Here is a 19,602-nt window from a genome sequence, read left to right on the forward strand (position 1 = left end):
GACCCGAGAGTCACCTGGACCCGCGGAACGCCTTCGGGAGCCAGGAGCAGTCCCAGCTCCGGAGCGAATCCCGCCGCCACTTCCCGCCCCGACACTCCCGGACAGGAGCCGGGCAGAGCTTTCGCTGTTGATGCCTATTAACGGCCTCTTCTCCGCGGGGCTCTCGGGAACTGTAGTCCCAAACCCCTGCCTTCCCGGCCCGGCCCCCGGGCGGATCCACGGCCTTCGAACTACAGCTCCCAGCGTGCCGCGCGCCGGGGCGGTGCCCGCCTGTGGCGCCGGGAGGCTGTGCGATGGCGGCAGGTTTGTAATCGAAGGAGAGGGCTGGCGGCCGGGACGGCTCGGCTGCGGGACCACCGTGAGGAGCGGCACCGGGGCTGGGGCTGGGGCTGGGGCTGGGGCTGCCGCCGGGGCTGCCGCCGCCGCCCCGCTACCTGCGAGGGGCCGCGGGTCGGAGCTGTCGCGGTGCGGGTGCTTCGCGGCCGGGGGAGCAGCGGGCGCTGTGGGAGCACTTAGGGCGTCCTGTGTGAGGGCGGTATCCGTGTCCGTGAGGGAAGGAGGGCACCGGGCCCGACCACTCGGCTCGGCTGAGGAACGTGGCTATGCTCGTCTCCCCACTGTCGACCTTTGCGGGGATTCCTTTGTCCCTCCTCTCCTTCCCGGTACGGGTCGGCCTGATCCCTGCCAGCCCCTGCGGTTGGCACCTCTGGAAGATGCTGCTGCCGTGAACTTCCTGGGAAGGTTCAGACTGGCAGGCGGCCCCCAGAGGGTGTCCGAAAGGTGACGGGTAAAACAGACCGTGGACCTTGAGGGCTTGAATTTGCCTCTGCAGGAATCTGCACCTCACTGGGAAACTTCCCGTAGCGTCACAAAACAGAAGGCAGTCGGAAAACATCTCAATAAGGGAATTGCGCTGTTTCTCCCAGTCGTGCTTTCAAACTCTGCTTGGAAGCATAAGCCTTTTTACAGTAGGAAACTTAAGTGAGAGCTGACATGAACTGGTCCCTTGGGAACAAGGAAGCTTTATGAAGTTATTTCATGATCACCAGGACTGTTGAGCCTGGGCTGCTGTGGTTGCCTGTCCTTTGTCCCCTGCCCCTTCTTTCCTCTGTGTTTCCCCTGACACACCATATGCACAAGCAGAGGGTTACTTGCCCTGCGGCTAGTTTGAGATAGCAGGGCTGAGTGGCCCGGCTCCCCACACTGTCAGGCTCCCCACACTGTCATCGGCAGCAGTTCTGTCTCTTTTTCTTCCTAAACGAGGAAGTCACTTTTAGTTTCCTCCCTACCTGAATTCATTCATGGTTTATGGTACTTTTAGGATATGTTGCAGTCTTCAAACTTTCTTTTGGATGGATTACAAAAAAAAAAAAAAAAAGAAAGTTTTTGGGATAAAGAAGCTAACAGGCAGCACGGTTGTAGAGTTTCCATGAGAAACAAAGGAATACAAAAAAATGATAGAGTTGAATTGAAATATAGGTAGTAAAATGTTTGTATTTAGACGGGCATATTTGAAACTTTGCATTAATATGAGTGTCCTGTGGGGGAAATCTTTCAACTCATCACCTGTCTTCTTTTGTTGCAAGTGTTTAAAGGAAATTCTGAATCCTTCTCTATATTACTGAAGAGAATATTATACTCAGCATTGTAGTATTTGAAGTGATATCAACTGCACTCAAATAAGATGATTAAGAGTTGGATTATGTTTATATTCTGCACAGAAAGTGTTTGTTACTTCTTGTCTAAATGCTTTCTATTGATTGTGATGTATTTTTATAAATACACCAGATTGGTTAAAAGAGGGTAGCTTACTGGGAATCTGTTATTGTAGATTTCTTATTTTGTTTATCTGCTTAATTTTTAGGTGCTAAAAGTAGATAACTGTCCATACCACGTACCTGGAACTTTGAAATTTATATTGTCCTAACCCTACATAACGTGACATTGTTATGTTAATGCTAATCAGCAAAGAAATTGGAGTACCATTTACAAGATGCCAACTGTTGAAAATCCGAGTGGTGAACAGAACTTCATTGCACATTGGATGTTCAATAGTTCCCGTGCTGGAGTCTTGTTGGATCCCAGTTTTACAGGTTTGAACTTCAAGAAAGAAAATTTGTTACCTGGACCTGAAAATATCACAGCTTTACCTGCCGAAGTGTTGCATCTTTCAGACGCCTGTTCTGTAAGTGATGACTCCCTGTGTGAAGAGTCTGGCAGCTCTCATACACTTCAGCAATACAGCACTGGAACATCTTTTCCAGCAGCAGCATGTAATGTGGAAAGCTCTAAACCAGACTTTGTCTGTGGTGAAGTGGACGGTCAGAAAAAATCTGGTTACAGTGACCCACTCTTAAAAAGGCTTGAACAGGTAAAAGTCCTAGAATTCCTTGACTTACACCCATTAAGATTTAGTTTTTTCCTGCAGTTGATTTGTCATGTCTGGAAGTAAGCAAACTCCTTGCAATGTATAGACCACAGCAAGCTTAAAGAGCAAGTCCTAAGTTACGGTTACGTGCACATAAAAGTTGTTGTCCTCCTCCTGATGTGCAGTTACAGAGAGTCTAACTGCCATTGTTTCCAGGTGGCAAAGGTTCCAGTTTAAAGCTAAATTTTCTCAAAATCATTTTAACTTTAAAGGTGCACACAGTTTTACAATGTACCATTGTTTCTTCACTTGAAGCTGTGGAAATGGGGTGCTGGTCATTACAGTGGTAGTATTTCACCACAAGTATTCACAACGTAGTGAAGTTATATGTTCTTGTATCTATAGCAACATCTTTTGTTAGTTCTCAAAGTAGATGTGAACACTGATATACCTGGTTCCGTTTAGATGAAGAGAGTTGTTAGTGTTGAATGTGCTAAAGTATCCAAGACATCAGGACAAAAAGATCTGGAATGATGTTACTTACCTTTTTTTTCTAATGCAAGAATGTCAGGTAATCCACTGTAAGTGTCTGTATGTGTGCTTATAGCTCTTCCCAATTACTAGATACAAATTGTGTTAGCTGAAAGTGTTCAGCAGCACTTTAATAGATCTTACTGTTAAGGATTAAGAACTCTTACCTCCTTGTCCACTCGGCCAGCAGCTACATCAGCACTAATCTCTGTGTCTGTTCACTCCACTGGAGAGAGAGAGAGAGCACGCGTGTCTCTAGAGTAGAATTCCACAACTTTCCTGATGCTATAAAAGTTTTGTCCTGTATTTTACATGATAGGAAAATATTTATTCACTTTTTAAATATTGTCAGCAGTATCAGTCAGTGGCTAAATGACAAATATTAGCTGGTTAATTGGTATCTTAAGTTATTGACAGTCTCTAACAAAAAAATAATCTGATGCTTGTCACAGCATGAGATTTTTTTCAGTTTGGTTTTCTGAGGATATTATTATCAGAACAGGTATGATTAATTTAGTAAGTGAAGGGGTTGGAGGTGAGACTCGGGTGATCTTTGGATCTTGATCACTAGCTCACAACTTCTACTTGCATAGTGCCTTCTGTTTATACTGGGACTACAAGGGAAATTCAAGGGAGTTTTTTTTCTTACCTGTTGAATGACAGTTGTGGTCCAGTTGTTGATCTGTGGAAGGAATTCATCAGACCTTTCCTTTGGAGGAGCTGGAACTAGCACATATGTATGCATGAGAGATACAAAGATAGACACAGAGGCTCACCACCCATTGCTGTGGTTTGGTAGCTTACAGAACGCCCTGCCTTCATATGACCCTCAAAGTTGGTATTGAGGCAGGGCCAGGGACTCCTGCTGCACAAGAAAATGAAGATTGGATTACTGAATTTAATCAGCATTTTAATTCTTTTTTTTTTTTTCAAGTAGCTTCATGAGTCTTAATGTTGCTCAGTGCTCTTTCCCCTCTCTTGTTCCTTTGCATCAGTATTGTTCACTGTAACTGAGACCTTAGAGAGAGGAAAGAAAAAAAATCCACTTTTTCTAAAGCTTTAATTATTATGAAGTATTTAATACTTTAATAAAAACACAGCATAGTAGAAGTTGACATTGAAAGAGCAGGATTGAAATGTTTTTCCCATGCAGTAGAAATGAATGTTCTGATTTCTATTTTTTGCAGATTGGTCAATTAAAGACTAGTGGAACTGTTAATCGTGCAAAGTGGAAATAGCATGTGTATTCTTAGATAGAAAAATTCTTAATTTTCTCTATATTACACTGGCCTAATGGAGCATCTTTAAAACAATAAATACCTGCTGTCTTGGTGCTGCTAATCCTGTGGCACATTCTAAATAAACCTAGCCCCTAATACATTTATTTTTTTGTTTGAAAAGCTGAAGGAATTGCAACGACAGAAACAGGAACAGCTAAAGAAACAACAGATGGAGCAACTTCAATGGCTAATGGAAGAGCAGCAGAAGCTACTTAGCATGGTGTCTGGCCAGACAGCAGCTCATGGTAAGTTGAGAAAAAAAGCACATGACGTACTTCGAATAAACTGAAAAATTTAATCTCATTTTCCAGTTAAAATCTTAAAGTGTATTCTGTGTTCTTCATCTTAAGATTTGATTAGTCTTCATCTTTGACTTGATTAGTCAAAGATAAATGTTGCATTGCTTCAGTGCCTGAAAAATTGAGTGCTGCTGTCGAAGGAATACCGTCTTGTTTTTATAAAATGCCAACTGTAATTGTAACTTGATCAATATGCACTGTGATGTGAGCCCTTGTTTTGAAGTACACGTATTAATTATAAAGTGTAAAACAAAGTTACTTTCCTTTCTGATTAACTGTTTCTCACAGTACTTTTGATTGCTTTAAACTTGCAGTGTAGCCAAATGAAGTTCCCTGGTGTTTGTGTTCATGCACATAGTGTTCAGGTAATGATCTGAACTAGACTAGAAAGCTGATCTGTATTTAAAAACAAACACTTGTAACTTGTATCAGTTTTCCAGTCTTGTTTGCTGTGTGCACAGAGAGGGGACAGTTCTTGGCTGGAAAAAGCTTTTAGAGTCGAGCAGTGGTATTTTTTTCTCTTGGCAGTATCAGTTCAACCTGATTTAAATGATTTTCTGAGACAATTCATTTAGGGCTTTTATCTTAGGACAACAAAAGCAAGATTGCCTAATCACTTATTCTTGATCAGTAATGTAAGAATGGAGGCTGGGTGATCAGTCTTGTTCCTCAGTGCCATTTCTTTTCTCCTGTGGAACAGTAGTGTTGTAATACAAATACAATGACACAGCCATTTTTTTCTTCTAATTTCAAGGCTATGCTCTAACAGCTGAAAGTCAAAAGCTAAGACCTGGGCATTCATCAGGCTTAACAACTTTACACCAATTGCCATCATCTGGATATCAGAATATCTTTGAAGACAGAACTCATGCTCCGATTGTTGCTTCATATACACAAGACAGTGATTCTTTACCAAAGTTAAACAACAAAGAATGCACTTCATCTTTGAAGAACAGTCTTTCAGAAGTGTCTGCCTGTGAAAAGCCAGGTCCATGTGTGCCTATGAAAAGACCAAATTGTTTGAACAACAAGGAAGACAAATACATTACTGGTTAGTCATTTATAGAAAGATAAATTGGTGGTGGGTTATTTTCCCCTTATAGTTACTGAGCATCATTTTATACTGCTTATTTTGAAGATCTTCTGATTTTTGTTGGTTTACTTGATTTATTGGTTGGTTTACTGACAGCTTACAAACCTCAGAGTGTTCCTGTTGTTGTCCATGGGAGCTTTGTTAAAAGCAGTATGAGACAAAAATCAAATTCTTCTCAATTTATACATACATATGTGGGAAACAGAAGCTTGATAAGAGAGCTCTTCAGTAGAGCAGACATCAAAATTTGATCACTTATTTTTTTAAGCCATACATTAACAATAGCAAAGAAGATAAACAATCAGAATGGATTATTTAAAGTCTGTGGAATTTTTTTAATGCATAATTGGATGTTCCCATAAAAAGAAAGTGCAAATTCAAATAAAAATTAATTTGGGGAAATCTTAGGACTATTTTGTGTAGGAATTAAGATGACGTTGCCGTGAAGCTCCCTTCTGGTTTTAATCTGACCTGAATGCTGGTTAAAGTATGTGCTGAAAACTGATTTGTTGTTGGGACAAAAAGAAAATTCTGTTACTTTCATAGCAAAAAACATGTGGTGTCCAGAAAAAAAGATGGAACTATTAATGGAGAGTGAAGATAATCACATTGATTCTTTATGTGTGGGAATTGCAGATCTCTCTGAAAATTCCAGCGGATGTGAACATTTGCGGACTAATACAGAGGAAAGGTAATTCAGACCATGCTTACCCAGTTCTTATCAATAATTGAATTCTGAGTCCTGATTAGAAGAGTCTGATACTCGCAATTTGTGTAGCTTTCTCAACCAAGGATTCAATTTTTCTGGATACTGTGGTGACCTGTAGTAAGAAAGGCTCTTGCTTGAAATTGCTTGTGCTGTAAAAGATGTGATGTTCTGCATTGGAGGAAGAGGTGTGTGTGTGTGCAACCTGGGGTAATGCCAGCTTAGAAGCATGTTTTAGTATAGCTCAGTATATAAGCAGTTATAATTATTGTTCACAGTTTATTACAACCTCCTATCCACTGTTAGGTGCTGAAAGTGGTAACATGAAGGAGGAGTGTGACTGTGACTTTTTAGTCAGGAGTTAAGATTGTTTAAAATGTTAAATGCCAGTTTGGATGGAGCCCTGAGCAACCTGGTGTATTGAAAAGTGTCTCTGCCCGTGGCAGGGGGGTTGGAACTGAATGATCTTTAAGGTCCTTTTCAACTCAAACCATTTTGTGATTCTGTGAAATGTCTGTATATGGCTAAGAACTAATGACAGTGCTTATGGCAGAAGCCTTCTCATGTATGTGGCCAGGTTTTGGTAGTGGGGGGCTAAGGGGTGGCTTCTGTGAGAAGCTGCTGGAAACTTCCCCTATGTCTGGTAGAACCAATGCCATCTGGCTCCAGGGTGGACCTGCCACTGGCCAAGGCCGAGCCCATCAAGGATGACAGTGACACCTCTGTGATAACATACTTAAGAAGAAATAAAAAGTTACTGTGCAAATGAAATTGCGGCCAGAGAAGAGTGGAGAACATGTGAACAACAGTATAAACACCAGGGCCAGTGGAGAAGGAGGGGCAGGAGGTGCTCCAGGCACCAGAACTGAGGTTCCCCTGCAGCCTATGGTAAAGACCATGGTGCAGCAGCTGTGCCCCTGCAGCCCATGGAGGTCCACAGGGGTGCAGAGATCCACCTACAGCCTGTGGAGGAGACCCATGCTGGAACAGGTGGATACCTGGAGGAGGCTGTGACCCTGTGGGAGGCCCGTGCTGGAGCAGGGTCCTGACAGGGACCTGCAGACCTGCAGAGAGAGGAAAAGTGAAAGAAACCCAAAACCTGCATACAATATATTTTATATATGTGTATTAACTGTTGCAGGGGTTTGATAAACTGTTTCTCAAAAGATAAACATGTAGTGTTAAAATGCATTTCTCAGATTAACCTAATGACTGAAACACCTCATGATTTGTCATCTTTTATACAATTACACCTTAGCTCTTTGAATAGCAGTGATGTTAAACATATTTATTTTATAGAGAATTATAAGAGTTGTTATAGGCTTATTTCATATATTTTTTTCTTTAATTACACTAGACCTATTAAAGCTGCAATACATGAGAAGAAACAGACCTTTGAAGAATTCTTGGAAGAACAGATACAACTAGAAGAGCAGCGTCTGGAGCAAAACCAGAAGTTGCAGGTTATTTATTAATATTTTTAAAAACCTTATTCATCTTTCTGTTTTGTGTCAAGATGTGATAGGTGCTTAAAAATGTACAGGGTACATGCTGGTATTGAAAGCTAACATGTTGCATTCCTAAAAATAAAACAGTAAGTGTCAAATACTCCACTTGTTTAAGTCTTTAGAAATCCAGTAGAAATGTACCATCTAAATTCCTACTCTAATGTGAGGTTTATTTGAAGAAATCTTCATACTGTGTGAGGAGCTTTTTAACATTTTGTGGTTTACTTTTCTTTACTCATTTTCAGGAGACAAATGGATCAGCTGTTCAAAAACCAGTGACCAAAAGACCCTTCCTGAAAAGAGGAGAAGGCTTAACAAGATTCACTAATGCCAAATCTAAAATTACAAAACTCGGAGAAAACACCTCAAAACTTCAACAAAGGGCTTCAGATGACAGAAATGTTATTAAAGTGGACAGATCACAAACACAGAAGAAAACTATGTCTCCTGGCAAAGAACTGGTTTCTGAAAATCCTTTTGCACCGTGTAAAAAATACAACCACCCCAATAAAGCAAAACATTGCCCTATTCAGAAGATGGTGGTACTCAGGAATCACAATGGAGAAAATATCTTGCCATTAGAAACAAAAATGCAATCAGGAAAAAATTATGATGGACAGATGAGAGATTATTACGCATCAGAAATTAATAACAAAACAGAAAATAAAGAGAACAGAGTAGAATTTGCTAAGTCTAATACTGGCAAAATCAAAACCAAATTGCCCGGCACAGAAAAGTCTCAGTTGTCTCAAGAGCTGGCCAGTGCCTTCTCTAATTCTAAACATACTATAGGTCACCCTGTAAAAGATTCAGAACTATCTTTTGAAATTTCATTTCAGAATAAGCTGGAGAACTGGGAAAAAGAAAAAGAAAAAGAGACTCTGGAATTAGATGAGTTTTTGTTTCTAGAACAAGCTGCAGATGAATTATCTTTCTCAAGTAATTCCTCATTTGTGCAAAGGGTCTTGGATCGAGATCTGCAAACTTTAAAAGGCCGTAGAATGTCTTCTACCCCTATAAAGGCAAAACAGCAGCAAGTAAAGGTGCTGACTGTCGAACTCACAAATGAGAAAAATGAAAGGGCAGACTGCATAGCACAGGAAAATATCCATAATAGCCCAGTTATGCACTCAGTCTCAAATTCAGGAGCAGATTCTAGAATGAATGATCCATTAAATAAAACAGACAATGTAATATTTTCAGCTTCTTCTGTGAAAACAGCTCCTGTTTTAAAAAGTAATCACTGGACTGTAAATGAAGATGAGGGCAGCGGTGATACTACTACAGATTCTGAGAGTAGATTTGAGGCCACACTGAAGCATGACAACAAGGATGCTAAGACATCCTTTGTGAGCCATAGAGAAAGTGATCCGGAATTTTTTGATTGTGGAAGTTCTGTTACAGACATCAGCAAAGAAAGCATAAATGGAGATGCTGACCTTGGCTTGTCAGACAAAGATTGCAGTGCACTGTCAAAGCAAAAGATTAGAAGAGCTACCGACGATCACAGAAGTGTGTCATGTTTAAGGAGGAGTAAGTTTGAATTTGATGATGAAAGAACATGGAGTGATCTTGATGAAAATTATGTTAGCAGTGATTTACCTGAAAAATACACTAGAATACCTTCACAGATGGACTTTCCCAGACAGAATGATTCACCTGTCCCAGATAAAGCAATAAAGAGAAAAGTTGCCTCAAAGAAAGCAGATGAAATGTCCAAAGAGTCTGCAGTGGACAGTGATTCAAATGGACCTCCTGTATCAAACCTGATGATGAAACTGTTTCCTTCACTGAAACCGAAACAGAAGGCAGGCTGTCACTTGGAACGTGAAACCAAATCGAATGTGGAACAGGATCCAGGAGGTGAGAGAACAGCAACTGGTAGGAAATGTTGAAGAGGACATATATTACAAGTCTTTCCTTCTAGTGCTTAAGCTGCAACCTGACATTGCACCAAAGGGTGTAAGTACAGACTTCTGCTGCAGGGAATGGCCCTATTCTCCCCTTACATCTCTGGTTGCGTGTCTGATGCCAGGTCTGATGATTATGCAGATTGCAGAATGACTATAATTTGTGAAAACATTTAATTTTTATTTTATTATTTAGTTTTTCTTTTTTCCCCTCTGGAGGCTAGTTTTTTGTCAGATCAGCTCACTGAAGTAACTTGATCTGGAGCTGCTTGATCACTGTTTCTGAATCAAGGAAAGTATCAAAGGCAAGCCAAAAATGAAGTGGTACCTCCCTTTCCACTACAGTGTGCATTTACACTACAGTAGGTTAATGCTATGGACTGCTAGGTTAGCTTGTTCCTCTTATAAAATAAAAGGAAGTGGCAGCCCTGTCCGTATTATCAAAGTGTAGTATAGTATCTAGAGAATTCATGTGGAATATGGGAAATGTGGATTCATTTCTTTGCTTTGCCCAAGTTGATTTCATCCATATGGTTACAGTCTGTGGAGGACTGCCTCTAAAACTTCCTGTTGAAGCTGTTGTGTTTCTGCTATCATAAAACATGGAGTTGTTCAGTGAAAGCATGAAGGCGCAGCCTCCCATTTAAATCTTCTGTCTGTAGGGTCGTGATCTTGGTTTCAAATGCTGATCCAGTGAATGTTTAGGATTTTGTTTAGGTTTTTATGATAAGCCAGTTGATGTAATCTTTTTGGATTTCAGAAAAGCTTTCGATACCATCTCTCCCAGTATCCTTCTGGACAAAATGTCCAGCACACAGCTGGATATACATGTCATGTGGTGGGTGAGCAATTGGCTCATGAGACAGGCACAAAGGGTAATAGTGAATGGGGTGACATCAGACTGGAGACCTCTCACCAATGGGGTTCTACAGGGCTCCATCTTAGGTGCTGTGCTCTTCAACATCTTCATAAATTACTTGGACATAGGACTTGCAGGTACACTGAGTAAATTTGCCAATGATACTAAATTGGCAGGAACTGTTGATTCCCTCGAAGGCAGGGAGGCCCTGCAGAGAGACCTCAACAAATTAGAGGACTGGGCAATCACCAACTGTATGAAGTTTAACAAGGGCAAGTGCCGGATTCTGTACCTGGGATGGGGCAACCCTGGACATTTGTACAGACTGGGGAATGAGATGCTGGAAAGCAGTGCTGCAAAAAGGGACCTGGGGGTGCTGGTTGACAGCAAGCTGACTATGAGTGAGCAGTGCCCTGGCAGCCAGGAGGGCCAACCCTGTCCTGGGGGGCATCAGGCAAAGCATTGCCAGCTGGTCGAGGGAGGGGATTGTCCCACTCTGCTCTGCACTGGTGCAGCCTCACCTTGAATATTGTATGCAGTTTTGGGGCACCACAACACAAGCTATTAGAGAGTGTCCAAAGGAGGGCAACAAAGATGGTGAAGGGCCTTGAGGGGAAGCTGTATGAGGAGCGGCTGAGGTCACTTGGTCTGTTCAGCCTGGAGGAGACTGGGGGGAGACCTCATTGTTGTCTACAACTTCCTTGTGAGAGGCACTGATGTCTTCTCTGTGGTGACCAGTGATAGAACCCAAGGGAATGGCCTTGAAGTTGTGTCAGGGGAGGTTTAGGTTGGATACTGGGAATAGGTTCTTCACCCAGAGGGTTGTGGGGCAGTGGAACAGGCTCCGCATGGAAATGGTCACAGCACCAAGCCTGACAAAGTTCAAGAAATGTTTGGACAGTGCTCTCAGGCACATGGTATGATTTTTTGGATTGTCCTGTGCAGGGCCAGGAGTTGGACTCAATGATACTTGTGGGTCCCTTCCAACTCAGAATATTCTGTGATTCATAGGAAAGCTGCTACTTCTGCTTATTGTTTTCTGGAGAATGGATTGTGTAGGGTTGTTTAAAGGTACCTGCTAGATGTTTGCAGGAAGAGGGGTAGGGGTTTTTTTACAGAATTTGAGAGTATTTAAGGATAACAAGGCAACTATCTACACTGCAACATCAATATTTAGGCTCTTATGTTGCATACTCAGACTATTAAAACCCTGGGATTGTTAAGCAGGGACTGAACAGCAAACTGGGATGGCAGAAAAGCCCACAAAAAACCTTCCTATTATCAGCCTCTGCAAGAGATTTCGCATCAGTGTTGAGTGTGAGCAGACATTGTTGTAAGTAAAACTTGAAAAAACTTATAACCGTAAACTTTCCTATTTGATATGCCTTCACACTGGTGCATATATGTAGTATGTACATGTACATACACATTTACCATGTACATTCATTATACCCTTATGCCTTCATTTTATTTCTCTGGTTTGATGCGAAGCCCTTCACATCCAGTTCCAAATATATGTTAGTTCTATGAAGATGACCGATGTATTCAATACTTAAAAGTACTACAGGGATGATAGATCTACTCAATATTTGAGGTACTTCAGTAAATAGTACAGAATGCTTTAAAACGTTAACTTCTGTGTTATTTGAATAGTAGAAGAGTTTACAATGTTACTACTGTCTCTAAAATATTTTTTTTTTTTTTACAATTTTTAAGCTGGTAGGTGATAATTGTTTTCTTCAGTCTTACGGATGCATAACGTGCATCTGGCTGTGCTTTGACAGGAAATACTGTTCCATCCCAGCTACTGAGAGAGAGACTCACTGAATTGGAAACTGAAATAGAGAGATTCCGAGCTGAAAACACAACTCTAAGTAAACTCCGTGAAGAAAGAGAGCAGGCCTTGGCAAATATCAGGTAATTTTTAAATGAAACATTTTGGTTGCATTCACTTACATAGTATGTTGCAGACTATCACGATGTCCAGTTAGATACCAACAGCACAGGTAAACAATTCATGTGTATCAGTTACAGCAGAGATTGGTCAAGAGACTTAGACAGAAATTACAGTATTAAGAATCTCTGCTAGGTTAATATGTTACCATTAAAAGTTATACTTGAGAGAATTTGTGTACTTTTGTTCTGAGGGATAACACAGTCCTAAATTGGTCTTGCAGAACTGATCTTCACACTAACATGACTGATGCTTTTGCTTTGGATTGGATGTTTGTACAAACTGAGAATCTTTTAATTTGTACTGGGGCATTTATAAGCAACATACAGAGTAGAATAATTGCCTCTGATGACTTAAATGTGGCACACCTGTTCCTACCACAGCCACTTTTGTTTGGAAACGGTATTGTGTCTTTGGCTGATGTTTGATTTGTGACCTTCTGCTATTGGCAGATTCTTTTCCCTCGTACTTTTAGAGGAATGGAATATTTAGCCAAATCTTTTCTAAATTCAGGATAACTTTTGTGACTAGAAGATATAAAAATATAAATTGTTGGACTCCAAACACTAACTGTGTGATAATTCTTACTCCTTAAATAAGTAATACCATTTATAGGTAAGTCTTCCTGGAGGTAATAGATGTTGGGTTGGAATCAATGACCACAAAATACTGAGTCTTCATTTTTTTTCTTAAAATCCAGATTTGAAGTAGATTTGGGCTAAAACAACAACTTTGTTTCATAATTATAGGAAAGAAATTGCAGACTTTGAGCAGCAGAAAGCCCAAGAACTGGCTGAAATAGAAGAATATAAAAAAAAGGAAATGAAAAAACTGCAAAAGGAGCGCAAAGTTTTTGAAAAATATACTGCAGAAGCTAGAGCAATTCCAGATAAAAAAGAACGTGATGAAATTCAGGTATAAGAACATATTATTCTTCTAGTCCACACAGGAACATGGAAATTCAATTAAAGGCAGTCAACAACTATGTTGTAACTTAGTTGAAAGTTTACAAGTGATTCCAAGATGAGAACTGGTAGCAGACATGGGATAGTGGTGGACTTGGCAGTGCTGGGTTTACAGTTGGATTCCATGATCTTGAAGGTTTTTTCCAATCTAAATCATTCCAATTGAGGAAGAAAACTACAGTCTTCACAAGGTTGTTTGATGGTTTTTAAGGCAAAAACTCCTAACAAGCAAATCTTTTTGTCACATTTCCATAGTAAAAACTGCTTGTGACTGTGATAGAATGATCTTCAACTTTGAAACAAAATGACCAGAGTTAAAATATTAAGTTGTGAGTTTTTATTCATGGTAGTGGATCGAAATGCAAAGTAGAACTGCACAGTTTTATTCTAACTGTTGTACAGTCGATGTGGTAATCTTCTACCATTTTCAGAGTTACATTTTTTATCTTGTGGTATCAGAGATTGTTTGTTCCTTCCCTGTCAGGATGTATCATGTACGAGATGTACAGACAAGTCACATTAAGCACCACACAGGGATTTCCCTCGTCCTTCCCTACACATTTTCCTTACTTCAAAAGACTGAACTGGCTGTGCAGATTTACGTGTGTTTTGTGTGACTGTGTCCTCCCTTGTTTTTCCTGTGCCAAGATTTTTGAAGGGCCCTGTCAAGGGTAGCCTTAATGATTTAATGTTTCTGTCTCAAGTGTATTTGTACTGGCCAATCTATTAAGTGTAAAGGATGCCAAGAGAGCAGTAAAAACAATTACTGTGATAGAAGTTGAGCTTATAAAGTTGGTAGTCTAAAGTAAATCTCTTTCAGGGAAGAAAACTTCTCCTGTCTTTCACCCTCTGCACTACAAAGTTAACCTTACTTTTTTTACACTCTTGTGCCTTTTTTGTGTGCTTGTATTTCTATTAGAAATTAAAAAAATATTTTGATATATTAAAAAATGAAAGCTCTTTAATTTTTAAATGTGCATTTTTCTAAGGCTTTAAAACAACAGATTGCAGAGTTACAGGAAGATTTAAAACGAAAAGAGGCAAAATGGTCAACTACCCATCGGCGCCTGAAAGATCAAATAGAAGCTTTAGTAAATGAGAATTTGGAGCTAAAAGAAGAAGTCAAAATTATGGAGAAGTTCCGTCTAGAAACCTGGAAGAAAACAGAAGCTGCTGGAAGCAAGAGGAAAATAGAAAACTCTGCGATGGCTTTAAAAAGAGCAGAATCTGTACGTTATTAATTTTGGTGTTTTACATATATCTGTGTGAATACTCATGGGTTTTGTGTCATATACTTGGATTCCAATAGCTACAACTTAGCTGTTTAATTTAATAATGTGGGGACTACAGTAGTGGTGACAGAGAATTTTGTTAATGTCACATTCTTTCCAGATGTGAATGTTCACAATGTGCAACATCCCTTTTGTTGAGGAACTCATCTTAGAAATTCAAAATTATGCAGTTATAAGAGAAAAATCATTGGTGGGGTCTAACCTGTGACCTTCTGCCCCTTAAGGATCAACCACAAAAAGCAGGGAGTTCACAGCTGTCTAAAGCAGTTATATTAAGTTTTGAAGCTGTAACTATTATTCTGAATTGCTTGCACCAAATTAACATTCCGTAGTTGTTGGTAGTGAGGGAGCAGATGGAGGAAGAGCTCCAAAGTGCAGTTTGGGCTACATCACATAAGCTTTTCTGCTGACCAAGTCTCAAAAATGTATAGTTGGTGAAAAAAGCTTCCACTAACTTTCATGTCATATGGTCAATAAATTTTGTTGATGCTGTATGAACAGTTTTACGTCACATAAACCACAGATACTCCCTTTCTTTTAGTGTCTACCAAATAGAGGCTCCAAAAGTCAAACTGCATCTCTGCTTCTTCCAGTACAGAAGTGCAGCAAAATGAATGGCAAAAGTTATTCTCAGGCAAAAGGTAAAAATGTTTTTCTTATCAGAGAATTCTGTTAAGTCTTTAAAACTAATGTGAATTTTTGCTTTGTGGAGTGCATCACCACCTCAAAAGTAGTAATGGGCTTGAGCATAGGGTAGGATTCTGGAGAAAGCTGTGATGAGACCAATCTCAGAGTGAGAATGCTTCTGGTCATATTTGGTGGTCTGGAGCATAGCAGAAGGTGTTTTCTGTAATCCAAAATGGCATTCATCATTTGTGTTCTCCAAGCTGTTGATTAGATCACAGAATCATAGAACAGTTTGTGTTGGAAGGGACCTCAAAGATCATCTAGTTCCACCGTCTGGCCATGGGCAGGGACACCTTCCACTAGACCAGGTTGCTCAAAGCCCCATCCAACCTGGCCTTGAACACTTCCAGGGGTAGGGCATCCATAGCTTCTCTGGGCAACCTGTTCCAGTGTCTCACCACCCTCCCAGTGAAGAATTTCTTCCTAACTTCTACATGACTGTGTTGAGAGCATTGGAACTGCTGTGTCTCTTCTGAATCTTCTGTTATCAGGATCTATAATCGTATGGGCAATGCTGTAGCAGGTATTCCTTGTTCACATTTAGGAGTAAAGCCTGTTTGCCTTCCTAATGAATAATCAATGGAAAGTAACTGCAGGGTATTTTTTGACACTTCTGACAGCTCAACCAACCATCATGTTACATGTTAGAGGAGTATGTTCCAGAATTGGAGACGTTTTTATTTTGGTAATTTGACAGGAGAGACATGGGAAAAGTATGTTGATCAGTTCCTGTTAAAAAGGTTGTATTAATCTTATTTTATTCATTACAAGGCGTAACTAAAAATGTCTAAGTTCCTGGGGGGAGGGGAGGGAATCCTTTGTAAATCTACAGAGATGAAATAGGAGAAGAAAGTGTGTTTATGCCTATTGCAATGATTCTTCAGTTGTAGATTCTTGCTGACACAAGAAGCAATGGTAGTGACTGATTCTTTTATTGGCACATGCTGATTCTTTCAATAAATATGCTACTTTCAGTTACTACTGCACTTAAGAAATGTAGGTGTTCTGTACAACTTGACCTCATATATAATTGTAACACTTAAACCATACTTTAATTTCAGTGTCCAATTAACCTGTTACATGTATCTGAGTAGGAAAACTTTCTAGAACACCTGCATCCGGACCTGCTAAGGACAGAAGCAACTCTGAGGCAATAACAGCAGTAGAAGATTCTTCTAAGACTTTTATGGTAGTAAGTCCTGATTTTTAAGGGGGAGGAAAAAACCTAAAAGAAAATGTTATTTGTATTTAAATGAGTATCTGGAGGGTGACTGATAAGGCTGTTGACTCACCTTCTGATGTTCAACTTTTACGGTCATACCAGAAAACAGCTAGTCAATGAAGAGTGTTTTACCTATATCTAGTAGATGCATTATTCTTTGTCTCAGGAAAGAAAATAAACTAATAATCTCCTGCTTTTTTGAATTTTGCAAAATGTTTTACCCTTTAAGAAAGTTAAAAAAGATGGGTGTTTATATGCTCCATGTAGGGCAACTGTGCAAGGATCTTGTAAGTAGTTGAATTAATTCTTACATTAATTGCTGTAGGTAACATTCAGGCTTTATGGAACTTCATCATTTCATACCTTAATGTGGATCTCTTAAGGAAACTGAGCACCATGCTACAACACACCATTGAATTCCACTTTAGTTCAGACTACAGCTGACCAGGGTCAACCAATTATTGCTGAGTCTGAGTCTGTTTTACCACTTGAATTATACTAGGAGTTGCTTAAACTCCAGGTTGTGGTTATGCCTTCCCACACTTGTCTTCCTCCCACAATGCTCCTTGTTTCCTAAAATACCTGTCAGCCTGGGGAAAAAATGTATACAAAGCTTGATTTAGTTTTTTTGTCATCTCAGGACATCTCTCCTAACGAAGCTCATGTGTCACTACCATCTGGTCCTGCATATATGGGCAGTGAAGAGATAGAGAGAGAAACTACTTATCCTGATGGAAAGGTAAAATAAGAGCTTGTCACTCTGAAATTCAGGAAGACAGCTGTTATGAATGATGAATGACAACATAAAGTATGATGGCTCAATACTAACCTCTCTGCAACGTTTTCATTAGGTTGAGCAAGTTTTGAAAAATGGCTGTCACCTTGTATTTTTTCCCAATGGAACATGGAAAAAAGTGGGTTCTGATGGAAAGACTGTAACTATAACCTTCTTCAATGGGGATGTGAAGCAGGTTATGCCTGATCAAACAGTGGTACGTATCCTGCATCTTCAGGCTTTTTCAATAAATATTTATTAAACATATATAAAGAAACACTTATTAAATACATGTACACACATACTTAAAATTTCTTACTAGTTATGTTAAATCTGAACTGTTTTCTGCAGATTTATTATTATGCCGATGCTAAGACTACACATACTACATACTCTGATGGCTTAGAGGTCTTGCAGTTTTCAAATGGACAAATAGGTAAAGAAAACATCCAACCCACCTGTCAGAATTAGTGCCCATAGATATCTATGTATTTGTGTAATAAGCATCTTGTCTCAAAATATATTTCAGAGAAGCATTATCCTGATGGCAAGAAGGAAATTACCTTCCCTGATCAAACTATTAAGAACTTATTTACAGATGGACAAGAAGAAAGTATCCTTCCAGATGGTACCATTGTTCGTGTTCAGCCGTAAGCTTCCCCTTCTTGGGTCCCCTGGCCTGGGGATGGGACAGGGGCACTATATGGTGACAGATCTAGTTCTACCAGTTTACATTTGAATGCACTGTACTGTGAACATGTACTTACTGCTTGAGTTTTGGGCTTTTCTTTTGGTAGCCTGGAGGAGACAAGCCTGAATGCCTGAGTGTATTGTCCCGACCTGGGAGACTTTTCTGATTTGTATGTAATTCTAGAAAACACAGGAGAACAGGACTAGGAAGTGGGTCTGACTGACAGTGCTCAAAACATCCAGTTTTAATCTTTTCTTGGATTGTTGCAGCAATGGATTTAGTGCAGAGAAAGAGCAGTAGAGGCTCACAAGAAGCCATGTCAGTTTTGCAGAAACAGGTTTTTGAGTATGACCAGCTGCGATGATATTTAACAGATTTTTCCACAAATACTGTATTTCTTAAAATTCTTACTTGATTTAGGCTTGCACAATTGCTGTTCTGAGATTCATCTTAAGCCTATGTATGATCCTTACAAAGGACTGGTTGTTTTTTTTCCCCTTTAATGCAGAGATGGAAGCAAAACTATAGAGTTCAATAATGGCCAGAGAGAACTACATACATCACAGTTCAAGAGACGGGAATACCCAGATGGTTCTGTCAAGACTGTGTACATGAATGGACAGCAGGAAACAAAGTATGGCTCTGGGAGAGTCAGAGTAAAGGACAAGGATGGAAATATTATCATGGACACTAAGTTGTAGGCAGTGTCAAAACTGCTGAAGTGTTAAGACATCAGCAAAAATAATGTACATTTCTGTAAACAAGAAGCAAAAACCCTTTAAGCTTGTTGTGTATATATAGTGTTTATAGTTTTTACAAAATAAATTTATTTTTAAGTGAGTGCTACAACATCAGAGTTTTGCCAATTTTTTTTTCCCATTCCAACTTTTAAGGAGCAGTTTATTGATTCAGTATTCTGGCATGTGTGGTTTAAAGGCTGTTTTTTAAAATCAGCTGTCAGAGGAAATCTAACAGCTGTAGATTACCTTATTTTAGACATCTAACAGAAGATTCCTCTATCCAAGTCATGCTGTTTTAACTCCTGCTGTGGTGAAATACAGCAGGTGGCCAGAATTAAGAGCCTGGGTGTCAGTTTACTTACTGCTTGACTTAAAAGAGTAAATGAATGGCAGCACTCCAGTAAGCCTTAGGCTATTCGTTTTCCTTCGTAATATTTTTTTTCATCTCTCAGTTAGGAGGCAACAGCATTCACAGACCACAAAATCTGTTCTATAAACTGCTCATCTATATTCATAAGGCTAGGACAGGTTGAGACTGGGGGACAAGTTAATTCTCCAAGCTACTCAGAAACACCAGAAAATTAACAAAGGTCATCTCATCCAGTTCTCCCACCTCACAGATGTTTTTAAGCTGACTTGTCTTTTAAAATTCTGCAGTACTTACTCTAGAAAAGGGTTGCTGCCAGGCTGGCTGCCCCAATTCCATTTCTGTGGATGGTGAA

At 39.9% G+C, this 19,602-nt stretch overlaps 1 protein-coding gene across 6 annotated transcripts; it reads left to right on the top strand.

Moving 5' to 3' along the window:
- The first annotated feature begins 207 nt into the window (after positions 1 to 207).
- Positions 208 to 19,045, top strand: CENPJ (centromere protein J). 6 transcript variants are annotated; one of them, XM_017831690.1, is made up of 17 exons: positions 208 to 303; positions 1,865 to 2,371; positions 4,301 to 4,424; positions 5,233 to 5,529; positions 6,118 to 6,262; positions 7,635 to 7,740; positions 8,031 to 9,648; positions 12,339 to 12,471; positions 13,258 to 13,423; positions 14,463 to 14,702; positions 15,307 to 15,406; positions 16,547 to 16,641; positions 17,315 to 17,413; positions 17,526 to 17,666; positions 17,801 to 17,885; positions 17,979 to 18,099; positions 18,649 to 19,045. In XM_017831690.1, the coding sequence occupies exons 2-17, from the start codon at positions 1,994 to 1,996 to the stop codon at positions 18,839 to 18,841; spliced, it is 4,041 nt and encodes a 1,346-aa protein (XP_017687179.1). In that variant the 5' UTR covers positions 208 to 303; positions 1,865 to 1,993; the 3' UTR covers positions 18,842 to 19,045. The 6 variants fall into 6 exon arrangements, with proteins under 6 accessions (XP_017687179.1, XP_017687176.1, XP_017687180.1 ...); XM_017831687.1 differs by having other exon boundaries at positions 16,547 to 16,644; positions 18,649 to 19,044; XM_017831691.1 differs by having other exon boundaries at positions 6,208 to 6,262; positions 16,547 to 16,644; positions 18,649 to 19,043.
- The last annotated feature ends 557 nt before the right edge of the window (positions 19,046 to 19,602 follow it).

Source organism: Lepidothrix coronata, unplaced genomic scaffold, assembly GCF_001604755.1.
Source record: "Lepidothrix coronata isolate B3197 unplaced genomic scaffold, Lepidothrix_coronata-1.0 Scaffold194, whole genome shotgun sequence".
NCBI lineage: Eukaryota > Metazoa > Chordata > Aves > Passeriformes > Pipridae > Lepidothrix > Lepidothrix coronata.

Bases quoted from the DNA above. Each gene is read 5' to 3' on its own strand.
- CENPJ (XM_017831687.1), top strand. From the start codon at position 1,994: ATGCCAACTGTTGAAAATCCGAGTGGTGAACAGAACTTCATTGCACAT. The intron at 15,407-16,546 runs GTAAAAATGTTT...GTATCTGAGTAG, and splicing joins AAGTTATTCTCAGGCAAAAG to GAAAACTTTCTAGAACACCT. The intron at 17,414-17,525 runs GTAAAATAAGAG...CGTTTTCATTAG, and splicing joins CTACTTATCCTGATGGAAAG to GTTGAGCAAGTTTTGAAAAA.